The sequence below is a fragment of the Pongo pygmaeus genome, chromosome 16, assembly GCF_028885625.2.
Source record: "Pongo pygmaeus isolate AG05252 chromosome 16, NHGRI_mPonPyg2-v2.0_pri, whole genome shotgun sequence".
Taxonomy (NCBI): domain Eukaryota; kingdom Metazoa; phylum Chordata; class Mammalia; order Primates; family Hominidae; genus Pongo; species Pongo pygmaeus.
Window position 1 is genome coordinate 39,542,772 of NC_072389.2, and position 17,109 is coordinate 39,559,880.

The following is a 17,109-nucleotide window of genomic DNA, read 5'->3' on the forward strand; positions in this document are numbered from 1 at the left end:
ACTTAATCCCAAATGTGATAGTAAGTCTCAGTTTCTTGATCTGAAAAAGAGAAATGATTCAATGAGAGTCTAGTGAAAACTTTAAAGTTGTAAAGCCACTACCTGGCTAAGGAAAGTCCTCAGCCTTAGCCGTTATTAGCTATGATTATTATTGTGTTGGCTACACGTGCATTAATGAGGCAGGAAAATGCTCAAGGATAACAACCAAGTATCCAAATTATCTCATCAGACCGAGAGAGAGGCATATGTGTGCATGCTCATGTTTCAGCTGAGAGCCCTTTGTCTAGAAGGCTGTTGAACTCAGAGGTGCAGGCACTATCAACTTTGCAGTGGAGCCATCACTTTTGTTGTTGATGAATGAAATTGACATAATGCTTTTTTTTTTTTAAGCACCAACCGTGTGCCTCAAGCTAACTGTCAAGAAAAGCATGCTTCAGTTGGCTGGAGTGAGCAATTCAACTTGTGGAGGAATGAGAAATGTTAGCGTTGAGACGAGAAACATAAAACCCCAGGGTAAGGTAGGAATCACTGAAAGTCAGGCAAAGGAACTGGCATCCAGTAATGAGTTAGGCTTTGCCGGGCTCTGGCCCTACAGATGGCTCTTTGGAGAGGAAAAAATTAAGCCAGGCCTGAGGGCACAGATCCTAAGGGAATGCTGGCAGCTCTAGGCTGTCTATGGAAGAGAAGCAGAGGGTGATGCCTGGTTGAAAGAGGGGGCTGGGGGACATAGCTTCAGCCCGTGTTTACAGATGGAGTCCCCTGATTCCTGCGACTGGGAAAAGAGATCATGCCCGGAACAGGGGACCTCAAATCAGAACTCTTCCCACCCACACCCCTTCTTTTCAGGGCGTCTGTCACTGCAACCAACAGGTAAACTAGTTGGAAAGCTCGGCAGATTCTCATGGTGGTGCCTAGCAGGCCAGGCCTAGCTGCCCTTTAACCTGTGACTGAGGATGATGCCACTGGCCTGTAAGCACACATTGGAAAATCTTTACATCCATGGACACGCCATGCCCCACAGAGACAGCTTTGCAGGGTTCTTTAGGTTCGGGGTGCTGTGCTGGCAGTTGCCTTATAAATACGTAGGATTAAAATGGGATGCCCTGGAGCTTAGCTAACCTTTATCCTCCCCCCACTCCCCACCCCAAAATGAAGGGGCTGCTAGTTTTGTTTGCTTTATGAAAGATGGATCTATGATTGTTTTTAGAATCTTTGGAGAAAGATTTCTTGGGAGGAAGCTATCCTGAACCCCCAGAGATTTTTGTCATTTACTGGCACAACAGCTTTAGAGTCCTAGGTCTTCATCTTGGCTCAGCCACCCTCCAACTGTGTGACCTTTGAGAAGTTGTTTGACTAAACTGAATCTCATTGTCACCTATGAGAGGAGGTTGCTCCATTGTTACCGTGTGGAGCACCTACACCCAGGCACTCTTATCGGGTGATGGTGAAGATTAAATGCAACAATAAGGAAGAAGGAGGAGGCTGGCTTGAAGCCGGGAGTTCAAGACTAGCCTGGGCAACAAAGTCAAACCTCATTTATTTAAAATGTTTATTTAAAGATGTTTATTTAAAAATTAGCTGCACTTGGTGACTTATGCCTGTAGTCCCAGCTACTCGGGGGGCTGAGGTGAGACCAATTGAGCCCAGGAGTTTGAGGCTGCAGTGAGCCGTGATCGCATCACTGCACTCCAGCCCAGGCAACAGAAAGGGACCCTATCTCAAATAAATGAATAAGTAAGTAAGTAAGTAAATAAATAAATAAATGAAATAATGCATGCAATTAGTACACTAGTACATGCTCAGGCACATGATAAATGCTGGATAAATGGTAGCCCAAATAAACTTTGTAATGTTTTGGGAGAGGATGTCCTTTGGACTCAGCCCAGTGACAAAAGCATTTGAAAAGACTGATGTGTATGATGGCTATTCCCTACAGGTACAAGTCTGTACCTCCAGGGACCCAAGGCATTGGCTCCACCCGGTAACTTGTTCTGTTTATTCTTGTTTTGGGCGGCACCGATTGCCCTAGGGCTAAGCAGGACTGCCAACCCAGACTCGATTGCCAAGAGTATCCCCCTCCCCAAGCTAGCCATGGGAAAGCCACTTGCATCATAAGACTACAGGAAATCAAAGGGAAGAAAAAGCACAATTTAGTCAGCTACCCTCCAGTTGATGGGCAATAAGTGTTTGCTATTTTGAACAGAGCTGCATGCCTTGTCCACATCCCCTGTTTTATATAGGCAAGAATTTGTCTTGGATGTAGAGTAGAGTTGCCGGGCTGGGAGGAGTGTGAATATTCAACCTTATGAGATGGAGCCAAACTGTTTTCTAAGCTGGTCATACCAGTGTATGCTCTCAGCAGCAGGAGGCAGCAGTTCCTTTTTTTTTTTTTTTGACAGGGTCCGCCCAGGCTAGAGTGCAGTGGCACGATCTCGGCTCATTGCAGAAGAGGCCACCAGGTGCAGACTGGAGAGGGAGGCAAGGGGACAGAACGGAAGATGCCTGGGGTGGGTGGAAGTCAGTGCCCTTAGGTGCTGCTACCTGTCTTCCCAGCCACTGCTGCATCAGGCTTCTAGGCCTGTTGGCTGTCAGGGCTGGACTGCACCCCATAGGCTCCATGGCAGTCCCCATGGAATCCCCCAGGTGCCACCAGGCAGCATACAGGTAACACGCCTGGAAGGTCCCCAACAGCCTAGCTGGACATGTTCAAGACACTCTGGGGCTCCTTGTTTGGTGGCACAAACTCCAGGACCCAGTGAGGGAAACGGGAACACACCAGGCCGAGCAGTATGGCTAAATCCGTTTTGTCCAAAATAAAAAGCAAAATAAACAGGAGTCGCATGACCAGGGAGCCATGACCCCATCTCCGCCCCCTTCCACTGTCCTATGCTAGCAATAAATAAGTTTCCCAGCCACAAATAATTATTAGAACCTCCTCCCCATGTGCCAGCTCCAACCTCAGCTAGGTATGATACAGGGGTGGCCCTACATTCTGGAATATACAAAAACTTACACAGACACAATATGTACACTGGGGAAGGGGGGCCACTCCAGCAGCCCGTGCCCTCGCCTGGTCCACAGTTAGCCCCACTGTCCTGCCTCTCTGAATAAGAAGGGAGCCCCCCTGAGGGAAAAGTTGCTATGGTGAGAGTAAGGGGGCCATCAGGCCTCCTCCAAGCAAACCAACTCCACCAGCCTCTGGCTCTTAAATAACAATCATCATCACCCAGAAATTTAGGGACTCAGCCTTGGTCAAGGTGGCAAAGGGTCTGTTTGTCTTTCCCCATTAGACAGAGGTCTTGTCCTGCTAGCCTAATTGTAAAGGGGTGCCTGGGAAGGGGTGGTAGGGACATGGTGGCGGTGGAGACTCCAGCCCCACTTCTCCAGGCTTTGCTAACAGGGGCCTGCTTATAATTTTTATTTTTTTCCATGACTTTAAAAAAAAAATCCCATAACTTCTTTTTCATAACTTTTTTTGTAACTTTTCATAAAACTTTTTTCTACTTTTTTCCCACAACTTTTGTACATTTTTTATCCCATAACTTTTTAACCTCATAACTTTTTTTAATCCCATAACTTTTTTATTTTGTGTTCTTTTAATAAACACTTGCATAGTTATGTTACAATTTTGTGAAAAAATGAAACATATTATCTCATGTGAAGCATGCCCAGCAGTTACACGTATAAATACCTTTAATACTATAGTTTTCAAGAAATGCAAAATAAAATTTTAAGGCAAAAACAATACTTTGAAACAATTAATGATTTATTACATTACAGTAGCATCACACCAGCAGTCAATAATGCCTCTCTAGGGAAAAATCTTTCAGTATTTCCATGACACATTCTGTTCACAAGAATTCATAAGTTGGTAAAATTCATTCTAAGAAAACTTGGCAAATAAAGCTTTGGACTGGAATTGCCATTTCATTCTCTGCTTTTCCTTCCCACCGTTTCTTTCTTTTATACTACAGTATTCATATTTTAAAATGTTTTAACTTATTTCAGAACATTAAGATAGCAGTTACATTTTTTAATAGTTATATTATTTTAAAATGACTCTTCAAGATAAAGTTTTACAGAAAATATATTATGGATAGGGCTGATTTACATTTTCAAATTTTCTAAAAATCAGCTTTGGTTTTAGAGCTGATTTTTTTTTCATTTCTGGAAAATCTATCAGGTTTAATCAAATACTTTTAAAATAATTATTATATACTGCAATCTTCAGGTGTTCTGGTTCTTCCTACAGAAACTCAAATGTATTCAGCGGAACTCACATTTTAAAATTCTATGTTTCTGATGAACTCTAACATTCCAATGTTGCCTTCTAAGCAAACTGAAAGCTGCCTTATACTGAATGAGGAAGAGCACAAATACTTGGCTGAATGGGGTATCGCAAAAGACGGCATGCACTTTGAAGAAAGACTTAAGTTATTGTCATACAATTTCCATTCTTTTTAGCTTTTTCTTAAATATATAACAAATACCTACACAAAGAGTGGTATTTCAGTCAATATAGTAAATTTATTTTCCAGACTGACCTTCAGCTTAAATATGCCAGTGTGTGATTTAATCCATAGGCACCTGATGAACACATTATTGTCAGATTGGTTACAGATGCTAAACGCTATCTGAAGGTCATTCCTAGTCACTGATGTTTATCAGGGTAAAGTGAAGTGATTTCAATGATAAAAGTATCTTTGAAATAATTTATCAATGTATTAGATAAACCCAGTTTCAGAATGATAAAAGAAAAAATGTTAGACCAAATAATGTGGCTAATTAACAGTGGTCCGATTTCTAGCACGAGGGTTTAAAATACTCTTAAAGTAACTGTCTTTAAACTGAACACAAAGAATGCAAAAGCAGCAAGTTCAGAAAATAAAAGGCAAGAACAGGACTTTAAGTGCATTTTAAACCCACGGGCTAGAAATCGTACCACTGTTAATTAGCCACATTATTTGGTCTAACATTTTTTCTTTATCATTCTGAAACTGGGTTTATCTAATACATTGATACATTCATAAAATTTGGAAGAGTCAGTTGAAGTCACAAGGACCGAATATTTGCCCTCTTTCAGTGAATGCCGGCAAATCTGTTATTCCATCGGTAAAATCGTATTGCTGCTCTCCTGTTAATGTCATAGAAGTATCATGAGGATGCCAAATGCTAAATATGGAGACGGTCTAGTAACTAGAAATCCCCACACCAGGGAGCACACATACATATCTCCCTACATCCTAATAATGTGATGTGTTCTGGAATACAGACATTAAAACTTTATGAAGTTTTCCCAAGCATCAAGTTATGATTTAGGCAATAAATGACTGAAATGCATTCATTCATCATGCATAGGCACAATCACATAAATATTGCACTAAATATGTCCCTGACTGAAACAGAGAGGTACAAAAACATATTTCACTCTTTGTAAAGAAGTGTGTGAGGAAATATAACTGTGTGACTGTATAGACACATTTCCTGATAATACATTGACATTCACAAACAGTAGATTGCACTGCAGTTTGGAAACATTTTAAGTTGCATAAACTTCTCCTTGATTTTCAAACATAGTATAATACTGTCTACTAAAATTCCTTTTTGTTTCAACTAAGTACTCTCACATATATTAGTTTATAATAATGTTTGTTATTAAAGTGTTTTCCACTCAAGGAAAAGAAGTAAATTCCTATGTCAGAGTAACCAAGGTGGTTGAAGAATAGGTATTAGCCAGAGACGTCTAGATGGTAACATCAATCTTCAAGCCTCAAAGAAGCTCCATGAACAGAGAGGAATGCCAGGCACCACACAGCTTTCCTTCACTCTAATTCATTCTTGACTAGAGCCTGTATACCTGTTCCAGGGACATTTGAACTCGTAAAGGATTTCTTATGATCATCACTAAATACATTAAGAAGAATGCCAACCAGTGCCCTTTTGTGAACTGAGGCATGTAGTCATGTGATTAAAACAGGTAACATGAACTCTGACTTTAAAATGTATTGTAGATACAAATGCTCTAAACTAGGAAAGGTTTTCCACATCCACAGTCAATGATGGGAACCTTTCATTCCTCAGAAATAATCCCTTTTTAGGTCATCGAAAAAGAGTACAACTGCTGCAGCTCCTGATGCAATATCTTCATGAGCCCAGAGCACATATAAATCCTAAGGGAACCACCATAATAGAGCGCTAATTCTTGGCACTGGAACAGATGAAACACAATCTGTCCTGCACATACCTGCCAGAGGAGGCCACTTTCCTCTTCTGTGAGATTTAAAAAGCTCCCCCAAAAGGTTATTACTCCCATCACCAACACACAGAAAATGGAGGAAAGGCTGTTTCCAGTTCTCGGCCTTTAAACAACTCTAAATGTCAGTACTCATAGTGGCATATTACAAAGTAATAAACAGTGCACACTTGGGGGCAAACCACATATTGAGCTAATGAAGAGCTCACTGTGATTAAGATTACATCAAACAACAGTAGAACATAGGCAAATTTTGTCTGAATTCTGTAGTGAATATACATGCTGCAATAACATTAAAGAAGCATGGCAGCCTATTCCAAACCAACGAGAACAGTTTTCTGCAAAGAGTGGGTCTTTGTGTGTTTGAACTCCCACCACATAAGGGCAAACTCGATATGCATGCTAATGACCTACAATTATGAAATTAAAAAAGAAAAATGCTAAAGGATGCCAGAGTGAACATCAGTGAGAACCACAGAGACCCACTCTCTTTTAACTTTTTACAAATAAACTTAAACTATAAATTAGAAACACAAATAATCATGAGTGACTCTAACATTCAAATGAAGTAAATGAATTGTGTAGGAGATTAACCCCATAACTTGGTTTCTTATTTAAAAATTTCTTGAGCAGCTCTTTGATGACAGTGATGTTTATCTCCTTCTTCTCAGCAGCCAAGCCCAGCAAAAGAATGGCACACAGCAGTTGCTGCCCAAGCCTGGGTGCTCCTGGTGGTCCTGCACGATTGGCTGTGTGGTAGGGTTGTCATAGAGAGGACCCTCCCTGGCCTCTCCTTGAGCAGAGGAGGTGAGGCTCACTTCACAAAGATCTTTGGAGAGAGGGAGGTGGGGATCTGAGCACAGTGGGAGAACCCCTCTTCCTGCCTGCCCACCCCGCCTGAGGGCTCTACTCACCACCATGCTTGTCTGCAGCCCCAAGTTCCTGGGGGGCTGGGGCTCCTGGACCGGGCTCATCAGCAGGGTTCTGGGCAGCAGCCAGGAATTTTCTGTGACCATTGTTGTAGTGGCTATAAGCTGCAATACCATCTGCTGCAGCTCCAGCAGCTTCACCTGGAGGGAGGGGTGCTCAGCTGTCATGCCGCTGCCTGCACCCACCCTCACACCCACCCCCACCCCCACCCCCACAGAGATGTTGCACACCCTACCTTCATCTCCTCCCTGTCCTGGGCCAGCCTGATGACGTCCTCCTCCCAGTGCCGCATCTTTGGCACTGCCCACTGGCTCTGATAAAACGTGATGGATTTTCCTGCAAGAAGACAGGGCTCAGATGCTGGGGTCCCTCTGACGGCCCTGCGGCTCCCCCTGCGGTGCCCTGGCCTCCCACTCACTGATGGTATCTCTCTTGCCAGTAGTGGATGAAGCGAAGTTCTTGTTTCTTCACCAGCTCACTCAGGTCTGCCTTCTCCTCCAGGTGGTCCATAAAGCCGCTCTGGAGCCAAAATATTGCGGTCACATCTCGGCAGCGACCTGCCCTCAGGTGGCATTTTCAAGTCATGGAGAAGGCGGAGGTGAGTCCTGGCATGGGCCAGCTTCTCCATGACTTCCTGCAGGGCCCAGTGGGTCTCCCCACTCACAGACTCGCCCCCAGTCCCTGGGGCTGGGACCACTGCCTCTGGCTCCTTCAGGGCAGGGGCCACCGGGTGAGCCAAGCACTGGCAGCACACCCTCTGCTTTTTCACCTGCTGTTGTAACCGTGCCTGCTCCTCCTGGACACTGGCTCCAGCGGACTTGAAAATCGCCACCTGAGGGCAAGACATGAGCATTCTTGTAGGGGCATACACACAGCAAATGGGGCAGAGAGGTGGAGTGCAGCCCTTTCCCTTGGGGCCTCAGAGAGTACACATTTGTTACAGGTGAAATGGTTTCTGACCAATGGCTCCCAGAAGGGGTGAGGGTCCAGAGAAACCAGAATGCAGGGAAACTAAGAGCATAAAGGGGTCTTGGAGGGACCACAGAGGAAGGTGGCAAAATGGGTGCAGGGGGAGTCAGGCTCACCATGGCCTCCCTGCCCTCCAGGTCCTCTGAGATGCTCGGCATGGGCCGAGGTGCCTCCTCCTCCTCACTGTCCAGATGTCCTCCTCCATCTCCTGTGGGGGGTGGCCAGAGGGGTCTTCAGACAACCCAACAAGGGAGGTACTGTGGGCCCACCTCTGCCTCCACCCTCACTGTGTAACCCTGAGCCAGCCCCTCCCCGGAGAGGAATGAGCTGCTCTTCTTTATTTGTACTTTTAAGAATCAAAATCTTGCTATTCCGCCCAGGCACACTCCCACTACTGGTCGATGTGGGAGTTCTGACCTGCTCTCTTTCTGACCTGGGCCAGTTCAGCCATCCTTAGGCAACTTGGTGGCCCCCTGCTCACAGGAGGTCAACACAGTGATGCCGAACTTAGTGTAGGCACCCGGTTGGCATAATGACCAGCTGTTCTAAAGGTCTCTTCCAACTCCTCAATCCTATGCTGCTAACAGTCCCCCCTTCCTCCTGGGGCTCTCTCCTCTTCCTCTGAGTGGTCTCCCGTACCTTCCCCTGGGAGATCCACGAGGCTCAGCTGGGTTGTTAGCTGCTGGTTCTGCTGGCTGGTAGCTTCCAGGCACTCCTAAGGGGCCAGGAAAGAGTGAGAAGGGACGGAGTTTGCCAGGTCGTCCCCCTCACGGCCCTGTCCTCCACAGCTCCCTCCCCTGGGTCTCCTGCAACTTTTGGCAGGCCATCTCGGCCACCGCTTTGCCCCAAGCTTCCTGCTGCTGCAGCTGGTTCATGAGCTGGGTCTGCTGCAGTCACTGCCTGTGCAGCGCCTCCTTCTCAGAGGTCAGCTGCTGATAGGCGGCCACCCGCTGCTGATAGGTGGCCACGTACTTCTGCACGTGACCCAGGTAATGGTCTGGCTGCTGCTGCAGACTCTGAGCCTCTTGGCTCTTCAGCTCCACCTGCAGGAAGATCCTGGGCGTGAGAGCACGTGGTGGCTGGTTTCCAGATTCTGGGCCCATTAGTGGGGTAGCGAGGGCACTGTGGGGCTCTGTCACCTGCCCAGGCCCCTGGCCCCTTGCTCCAGGCCTAAGTGACTGCCTCCCTTTCCTAGAACCCCATGCCTCCTTCCCCAGCCTCAAATCTCATACCCTCTTCTCATTTAATCCTCAGCACCTCTGTAAGGAAAATGCTAACTTCCCTTTGAAGTTAAAGAAACAGACTTTGAGATGAAAAGTACTTGAATGGTGACCAGTGGAACCGGGCTGGAATCCAGTTTTAATCTAAGGAGTCTTTTTGTTTTGTTTTGAGACAAGAGTGTCACTCTGTGGCCCAGGCTGGAGTGCAGTGGTGCAATCTCAGCTCACTGCAACCTCCACCCCCTGAGCTCAAGCGATTCTCATGCCTCAGCCTCCTGAGTAGGTGGAATTACAGGCATGTGCCACAATGCCCTGCTAATATTTATTTTATTTTTTTGTAGTTTTAGTAGACATGAGGTTTTACCATGTTGGCCAGGCTGATCTCAAACTCCCGACCTCAAGTGATTCTCCTGCCTCAGTCTCCCAAAGTGCTGGGATTATAGGTGTGAGCCACTGCACCTGGCATAAGGAGCCTGTTATACCACCGTCTCTTCCCCTGTGATTGGGGGCTCCATGCCTCTAGCTGGGATGATGATGTCCAGACCTGACAGGAGCCCAGGGCTACCCACCTCTAAAAGTCAGAGGGCAGGAAGCAAGAAACAGTCACAGTACTGCTCTGGAGAGTGCTGGGGTCACCTGCCCCCAGGCTGGAGCTGCCTCTGGCCTGGCACCTCCCCTCCCCAGAGGCTGCTGCCCGCCTCCCAGCCCTTCTTGGATGGGGTGGAGGTTTCTGTCTCCTTCACCTCACCAAGCTTCTCCTATAGCTCCTTTACTTGCTGCTCCAACTGCAGTGCGCTTTTGTGCTCGTTGTTCTGGACATAGAGAAGCAATCAGCAGCCACCCACTGCAGCTGGAGACCCCAGAACTTGGTGTCTGCCTCCCATGGCACCAGGAAGGGTGGAGGCAGGTTAGAAAAATCATCCCCTCTCTCCCACAGCCACCTGGCTCACAGGTGCCCTTAGAAGTAACATTTCACGTGAGGGCTACACTGCCCCATTTTAGAGGTGGGGAAACAAAGGCCCGGAGGGCTAGGGAGGAGGGCAGGCTCCCCCGGTGGGGCAACGCACCAGCTCCTCAAAGATGCTCTGTGGCTTGACCAGCTGCTGAAGCCTCTCCTGCTGCTCCTCAAGCCTCTCCTCCTGCTTCCGAAGCCTCTCTTCCTGCACCCGAATCCTCTCTTCTTGTCCCCGGTTCAGGAGGCTTATGCGCTGATTGTTTTTGACTTGGGCCTGGAGCTCTCCTGCCACTCTCTCTAGTTCCTTCCTCAGGTGCTGCAGCTCCACCTTGGAGGACATTGCTGGGGGCTCTGGGGGCTCTGGGGGCAGGGGTTCAGCTGAGAAAGGAAGCGGATAATAAGGGCCTCTGGATTCTCAAAAAAACAAAACAAAACAAAAACCCTCCTCTTGGTGCACAGCTCCTCTCAGACTCCCCAAACTTGGCCTCACTGCTTATGATTCCATGCACCGGGATGGTAGCCAGTCTTCCAAACCAGTTTCAGAAAAAGAGCACTGCGGATGGCTGACAGTGGGCCCTCCTTGCTGATGGGGACACTGAGACACTGAGACTTATTGAGATGACAAGACTTGCCATCTCCTGGCACAGACCTCTTTCCCTCTGCCTCAAAGCCCTTGCATCCACCCACCTCCCTGGGGCATTCTAAGCCACCCTCACAGCCCTCTGATGCCAGTCCTGCTCCCAGGTCACGCCAGCCCCATCTTACCCATCTGGTTTTTCAGTTTGGACAAGCTCCTCTCCAGCTTCTCTACCCGACGCATATCATCCTTCTTTTCATTCTTTAATGTGCAAACCTGCCAAAAGCACAAGGGGAAAGGGCCCTGGAGAGAGGGGCTGGTGGCTGGACAGGCTGCCATCTCCCTCTCTGACCCCACCTCCACAAAGCCCAGACCCATGACCACCTCTGGCTGTACTATTGCCATTTTACAGATGCCCAGAAAGATCCAGTGACCTATCTAAGGTGGGGGTGCTGAAGGGTCAGATCTCACCTCCTGCGACATTTTTCTCATCCTCTGCTGCCACCGGGCCCTCTCTCCTTTTAGATGTTGCACACACTCGTCTCTTTCTAATTGGGCTTGTTTAAATGACTCCTTCAACTGCAAGAATGGGCACAGAAGTTAGGAAGGGCTGTCACTGGTCCTCTCCTGCTCCTGGCCACCTGGGGTCATCTTCCTTCCACATCCATCCCTCGGAAAACCTCACCTGTGTCACCTGCGCTTTCAGCAGTGCCTGCTCCTGGATGGAGTGCTCTAACTTCCACTCCATACGTGCTTTACTGTGGCTGGAGAACTGGATGGTGAAGAGTGACCAGTTTCAATCTGGTGAGCCCAGGCCATTCCACACAGTGCCCCTTAAAAGGGCTAGGGCTAGGCCCAATATACAACTTGCTCAGTAAAGATCAAGGCATTTCCAAGCCCGTGGTCTGGTTTTTAAAAGAACTCAGTAAAGTTGGAAGGGACAGGGAATGAGATTGAATTTATAGCTGGCTAACAGAGGCCCAGAGAGATCAGATAATATTGCTATTGTTATTACTGTTATTATTACCACTGTTTGAACCTTTGTGGAATGCTTCACCAGGTACCATGCTAACAATCCTGTTTAATCCTCACAACCACCATAGGAGACAGTTACTATGATTACCTCTATTGTATAGATGAAAAAACATGGAGTATTTGAGGTTAAGTGCTTGCCTGAGTTCACTTAGGCAGAGCTGGGATATAAACACCCAGGTCTATCCAATACTCTAAGCCCATTTTTCTTGCTGGGGATGGGGGCACAGATAGGAAGGGAAAATTAAAATTTTGTTCACTTTTTGAAAGGATGATACATTCGCATAGTCCAAAACTCAGAAGGTACAGAAGGGAAGTATCTCCCAGCCATCTTGTTGCTCTCTCCTGAATTTTTTATGAACGCTTGCAGACATGTTTTATGTATATTATCATAGTATGTACACACACACAGACACAGATGCACACATTTCCTCTTTCTACAGAAATGGTAACATACTAGAAGTACTCTTCTGTACCTTCACAGTACAAGTACCCAATACCCCACCTAGGACTTGCCCAAGACCACAGTCAGGTAAGGGTGGGGCAGGCACTTGGCCTCCAAGCTCTGCGTCCAGTGCTCACTCCACACAGTGCCCCCCAGCTCACCCACAGCAGCTGACTCAGCCCCAAGCTGCCACTAAAAACCTTTTAAAAAAGCAGCAAGATATGGCCATGCTGCCTTCTGGGCAGGACACTCCATCCTGCAGAAGGGACCTTTAGGCTCACTCCTCCATCTGTGAAGCCGGGCACCCAGGGGACAGGGCAAATGGTTGAACTCACACTGATCTCCTTCTCCTGTGTGGTAGTGACAGCAGACAGAGCCCGCTCTAACTCTCTTTTACGCTGCAATGAATATTGCAGGTGGATAGCCAGATCCTTTGACTCTTCTGTAATGAGAGAGTTGAGATGGGTCCCAAAGGACTCCCCCTGAAGACCTGTCAAAGTGCCAGGTTGAAGGATGACAGGGTGCCCAGATTCTCACCTTCAAAGTATCTGAGGGAACGTTTCATGTGGTACAGGTCTGTATTTAGCTTCCCTTTCTGTATGTTCAATGTCTGGATTTGAACCTTTGGGAGAAAAGCCAAGCAAGTGCTGAAAGAGAAGGAAAGAAACATTCTCCGGAGGACAGGAGGAAACTTCACACCCTCCACTCACCTCTAGCTCCCTTTTGGCTTTCTGTTTCTTGTTGTTTGCTTTCTTTTCCTGTAGGAAGAGGAAGACAGAGCTCTCACCAGGGAAAGGCAGAGATGGCACAGCAAGAGACATGCACCCAGAATGCCACCAATGCCCCAGGACAGGCCCACCCATGAGACCAGGTTATCAGGGGCCCTGTGGGGATGGGGTGGAATCTGAGGAGTGAGCCTTCTTCCCCAGGCTGGGAGTAGGCGAGATGAGACTGGGGCCTCTATGTCTGAGTGCCCCCCAAACCCTGCAGTCATCTCGTGAGCAAACAAAGAAATCACGTTACTTCTTCCAGCTGATGTTCCACTTGTTTCTTCTGTTGTTTCTGTGGGGAAAGTCAAATTAAGGTGATGGAGGGTGGCCCCCTCAACTCTATTCCCCAGACCAGGAAGTGGTAGGCAGGGGCCAGGAATGGATTTTCAAGGCAAAGTTCTCAGACATAATGGGAACACGAACTGGTAAACTCTCCTCAAGCTCCCAAGGACAGAGGATTTGGGTCTTTGTTGGCTTTTGCCCACAGCCACAGAACTCAAAGTCTGAATCTGGAATCTCTTGAGAGGACAGCAACATAAACCTCTAGAGACGGAGTTTCAGAAAGGCCCCTCCTTCTGGCAGCTTGTGATTTAGAAAAGTGGGTTCATTCAATAAACATGTACTGAGCACGTACAGGCCAGGTACTGTTCTTCACAGCAGATATAGGATGGAAAAGGACAGACAGGAGCCCTTGGCCCTGAGGTTTCCTTTCTAGTGGGCCTTTAAATCTCAGACTCAAGAGCTAACAGAGACTTTTGATACTCACTACCTCCTCTGGAAACACGAGCCTAAAAAGGAGAGGTGGCTTGTTGAGAATCAAAGAGCAAATTAGGGACTGAGTCATGGCAGAAATACAGGGCCCCTGATAACCAGTCAGGCTACCAATTCCCTGAGAGGCAACAACCCCAGGGCTTGTGTAGCAAGGACTCGAGCACGGGTGTCTGGAGAGGAGAGAGTTGGCAAAGAGGGCAGCAAAAGAAGAGCCATGCTGCATGCTCTGGGCTCCCTCCAGGTGAGGCCTGGGTGCCCCAGCTCCCTATTTGTCCTGGGCACCAGGGGCCCCCAGCCCCTTTCTTCAGGGCCCCAAGGGGAAACTGGAGCCCAGGATTGGCAGTGTGGAATCAGGGGACCCCACTGGACTCTTACCAAAGATTTGATGGTGTTCTTCAGTTGACTGATTTTTACGGACCTTGAATCCAGGACTACTGCTAGTTCTTGGCATGGGCTCTGAGGCACATGCAGAGAGGAGGAGGTGGAGGAGGAGTTGGGGGAGAGGTAGAGAGAATAATCATTAGGGCTGGCGTGTGTGTGGGCTGTCTCAGCTGGCAGAGGGGCACCCAGTCCCACCTGGAGGAGGAGGTTGGAGGGTTGACCTGAAGGGTCACAGCACCTGTGCCCAGAGCCTCTTACCTCCAGATCCTTCAGGGTAGCAGATGATGTAGGGCCTTCCCTGTGGAAATCTCTTGCTGACTACAAGAGATGAGAGCGCATATGGAGATGTTCTGTCCCCCACAGTGTCTGAGTCCTCTGACTTCCTTTCTTCCCCATCAACTGGCAACATTTTCTTTTCTGCCTGTCTTGGACCCTTTGTCCCATAACTCCTTTATGCTAACTTCTCTCATGGTTCTTATCTCCCCACCATCCCATCCTGGGGCCCTTTCAGTGATTCCTGATGGCAAGTGACTGTTCTCATTGTCTTGGCTTCCCCTTGAGACTGGGGATGAGGAAACTCAAACAGCAATGACCATATCCTGGGTGTCCTGAGTGTTTACAGCAGGCCATGTACTAGGGATTAACATAAAAACAACAATAACAAATCTCATTTAAACTTCACAAGTGGAAGTCAAACAGTAACACCTCTGTTATACAGATGTGAAAAGAGAGGCCCAATTAGGTCAAGATCTTGCCCTAAATCATAGCCCTAGCAGAGCAGATGGAGAGGCAGGATTCAAACCCAGAATTCCTTTTTTTCTTTTTTTTGAGACAGAGTCTTGCTCTGTCACCAGGCTGGAGTGCAGTGGCACAATCTTGGCTACTGGAAGCTCCACCTCCCAGGTTCACACCATTCTCTTGCCTCAGCCTTCTGAGTAGCTGGGACTACAGGCACACGCCACCATGCTTGGCTAAATTTTGTATTTTTAGTAGAGACAGGGTTTCACCACATTAACCAGGATGGTCTGGATCTCCTGACCTCATGATCTGCCTGCCTTGGCCTCCCAAATTTCTAGGATTACAGGCATGGGCCACCACACCCAGCTAAAGCCAGAATTCTTAACCAGTACCCAGCAGTCCATCTACAATCTTAACAATTACCCTCTATTGCCCCTTGGCCCCCCTGTCCCCAGAAGCCTGGCCAGCCAAGACTCACATCCCCAGGTGACTGGCAACCACCAGAAGTGGCTGTCTCAGTGATACTGCCATTTGTTTTCCTGTTCCTGTTCACTCCTGCTGGAACTCTAGGGCTGTTTTTCTGCCAATATTCTTTTAACTGTTGGAAAGAAGAGCAGTAATACTCATGAGAACCGTCAGCCCCTACAGCCACATCCTCCTTTACAGTTTTTACAAAATACACTTACACACCATCTGATTTAATGATGCCAACAACAGTACAAGATGTTGTCACACTCACTTAGTGACTGAGAGGGATTGATATCATGGCTAGAAAAAAAAAAGAAAAAGGCAATACTGGAACTTTGAAACTCAGTCTTCTGACTCCAAGCTCTGAGGTTTTGCCAAGAATCAGCAGCTGCCAGGGACCAAACCCAGAGGCAGAGGTAGAAAAGTAAACATTAAGTAGGCAGGAACTGTATGCCATGTGGTTTAGAGTCATACATCCTCACACATCTGTTAGTGTGAAGAAGTGCACCAGTACCCCTCAAACTTTTATATCAATGTGTCCTCATGGCAGAAGGCAGCCTTTCTCTTAAATCAGAATTTATCAGAAAGAGGACAACCCAAGCCTCATTTCAGAGAGAAGTCTGGTATACTCTTAGAAACCTATGTGACTGTCATCCCTAAGTACATTCATGTTTTTTCTCTTGATCTCAGGAGAATCAAGGGAAACTGATGCTTCAGAAAGATGTCCCACATTTATCCTGTGGCACTCAAAGTACCCAAGGTTGAGATAATATGAGGAAGATTCAAGGTGTCAAGTTCAGTTTCCCAAGATCTATTCCACAGAAGATGAGCAAATCTCACTTCAGAGACCACTGACTGAAGGGCAGTCTGGTCCCAGAACCATAGAGAATTAGAATATGAGGTGGAGAACTCGGAAAAAAATGTTAAAATCTCTCTGGAAAGTAGAAGCCTGGGAGAAAACCAAACCAAACCCATTCTCTCATTGCCACCCAGAGATACTGTCAACGTTTTGAGTTCACGGGGGAAGTGTAGGATTTTCCCACCATCAACATCTGTAAGGGAGTGAGGCAGCCTGAAACCGCTTGCTCCTAGGTCCCAGTCTCCATTCCCCTTCCAGCTGGAAATTTGTGCTGTGACCAGAGGAACCAGAAATGGGGTGAGAATGCTTAGGGGACTGGGTCATAAGATCAAAGGCCAGTCTTGCAGTAATGACAGTTACAGGTGGACTGTGACATCACTACATTCCACTCCTCCTGGTGGGGGGAGGGACCATGTCAGCACCATGTCCAAGTCGCCGCTCCATGATGGGGGATGGAAGTACAGGGTTGGGACCCAGCTCCTTGGAGATGCCAGCACAAAGAACCCAGGGAGGTCTACCTTGAGGCAACAGGAGGGGAGGGCAGAGTCTGCAGCAGGGAGTCCCAGCAGTCACCAGACCAAAGGGGGTGGGGCCTGGATCCTTGGAGATGAGAGTCCAAAGAGCCCAGGGAGATCAAGCTTGGGGCAGCAGGAGATGAAGGCCCAGTAATGGAGTGGGAAGCCCCAAGAGTCACCCACCCAAAGTCACCCTGGGGTGATTTGTGAGGGCAAGGACTGGGCT

At 47.6% G+C, this 17,109-nt stretch overlaps 1 protein-coding gene across 1 annotated transcript; it reads right to left on the bottom strand.

The window, feature by feature from the left end:
- Nucleotides 1–3,745: 3,745 nt before the first annotated feature.
- On the bottom strand, nt 3,746–16,685 carry LOC129013811 (golgin subfamily A member 8M-like). Its single transcript, XM_054450521.2, has 19 exons — nt 16,553–16,685; nt 15,520–15,639; nt 14,562–14,621; nt 14,298–14,378; nt 13,405–13,443; nt 13,092–13,139; nt 12,919–13,003; nt 12,717–12,823; nt 11,590–11,676; nt 11,376–11,483; nt 11,093–11,180; nt 10,440–10,705; nt 8,792–8,867; nt 8,269–8,360; nt 7,953–8,015; nt 7,602–7,702; nt 7,419–7,519; nt 7,168–7,323; nt 3,746–7,082 (listed from the first exon to the last, which is right to left on the bottom strand). Exons 1-19 carry the CDS (start codon nt 16,559–16,561, stop codon nt 6,907–6,909), a joined length of 1,863 nt encoding a protein of 620 aa, XP_054306496.1. The 5' UTR covers nt 16,562–16,685; the 3' UTR covers nt 3,746–6,906.
- Between the last annotated feature and the right edge of the window lie 424 nt (nt 16,686–17,109).

Coding starts and splice junctions, on each gene's coding strand:
- LOC129013811 (XM_054450521.2), bottom strand. Junction 8,016..8,268: donor TGGAGGGCAGGGAGGCCATG/GTGAGCCTGACT, acceptor TCTTGCCCTCAG/GTGGCGATTTTCAAGTCCGC. Junction 7,324..7,418: donor AGGACAGGGAGGAGATGAAG/GTAGGGTGTGCA, acceptor CCCTCCCTCCAG/GTGAAGCTGCTGGAGCTGCA.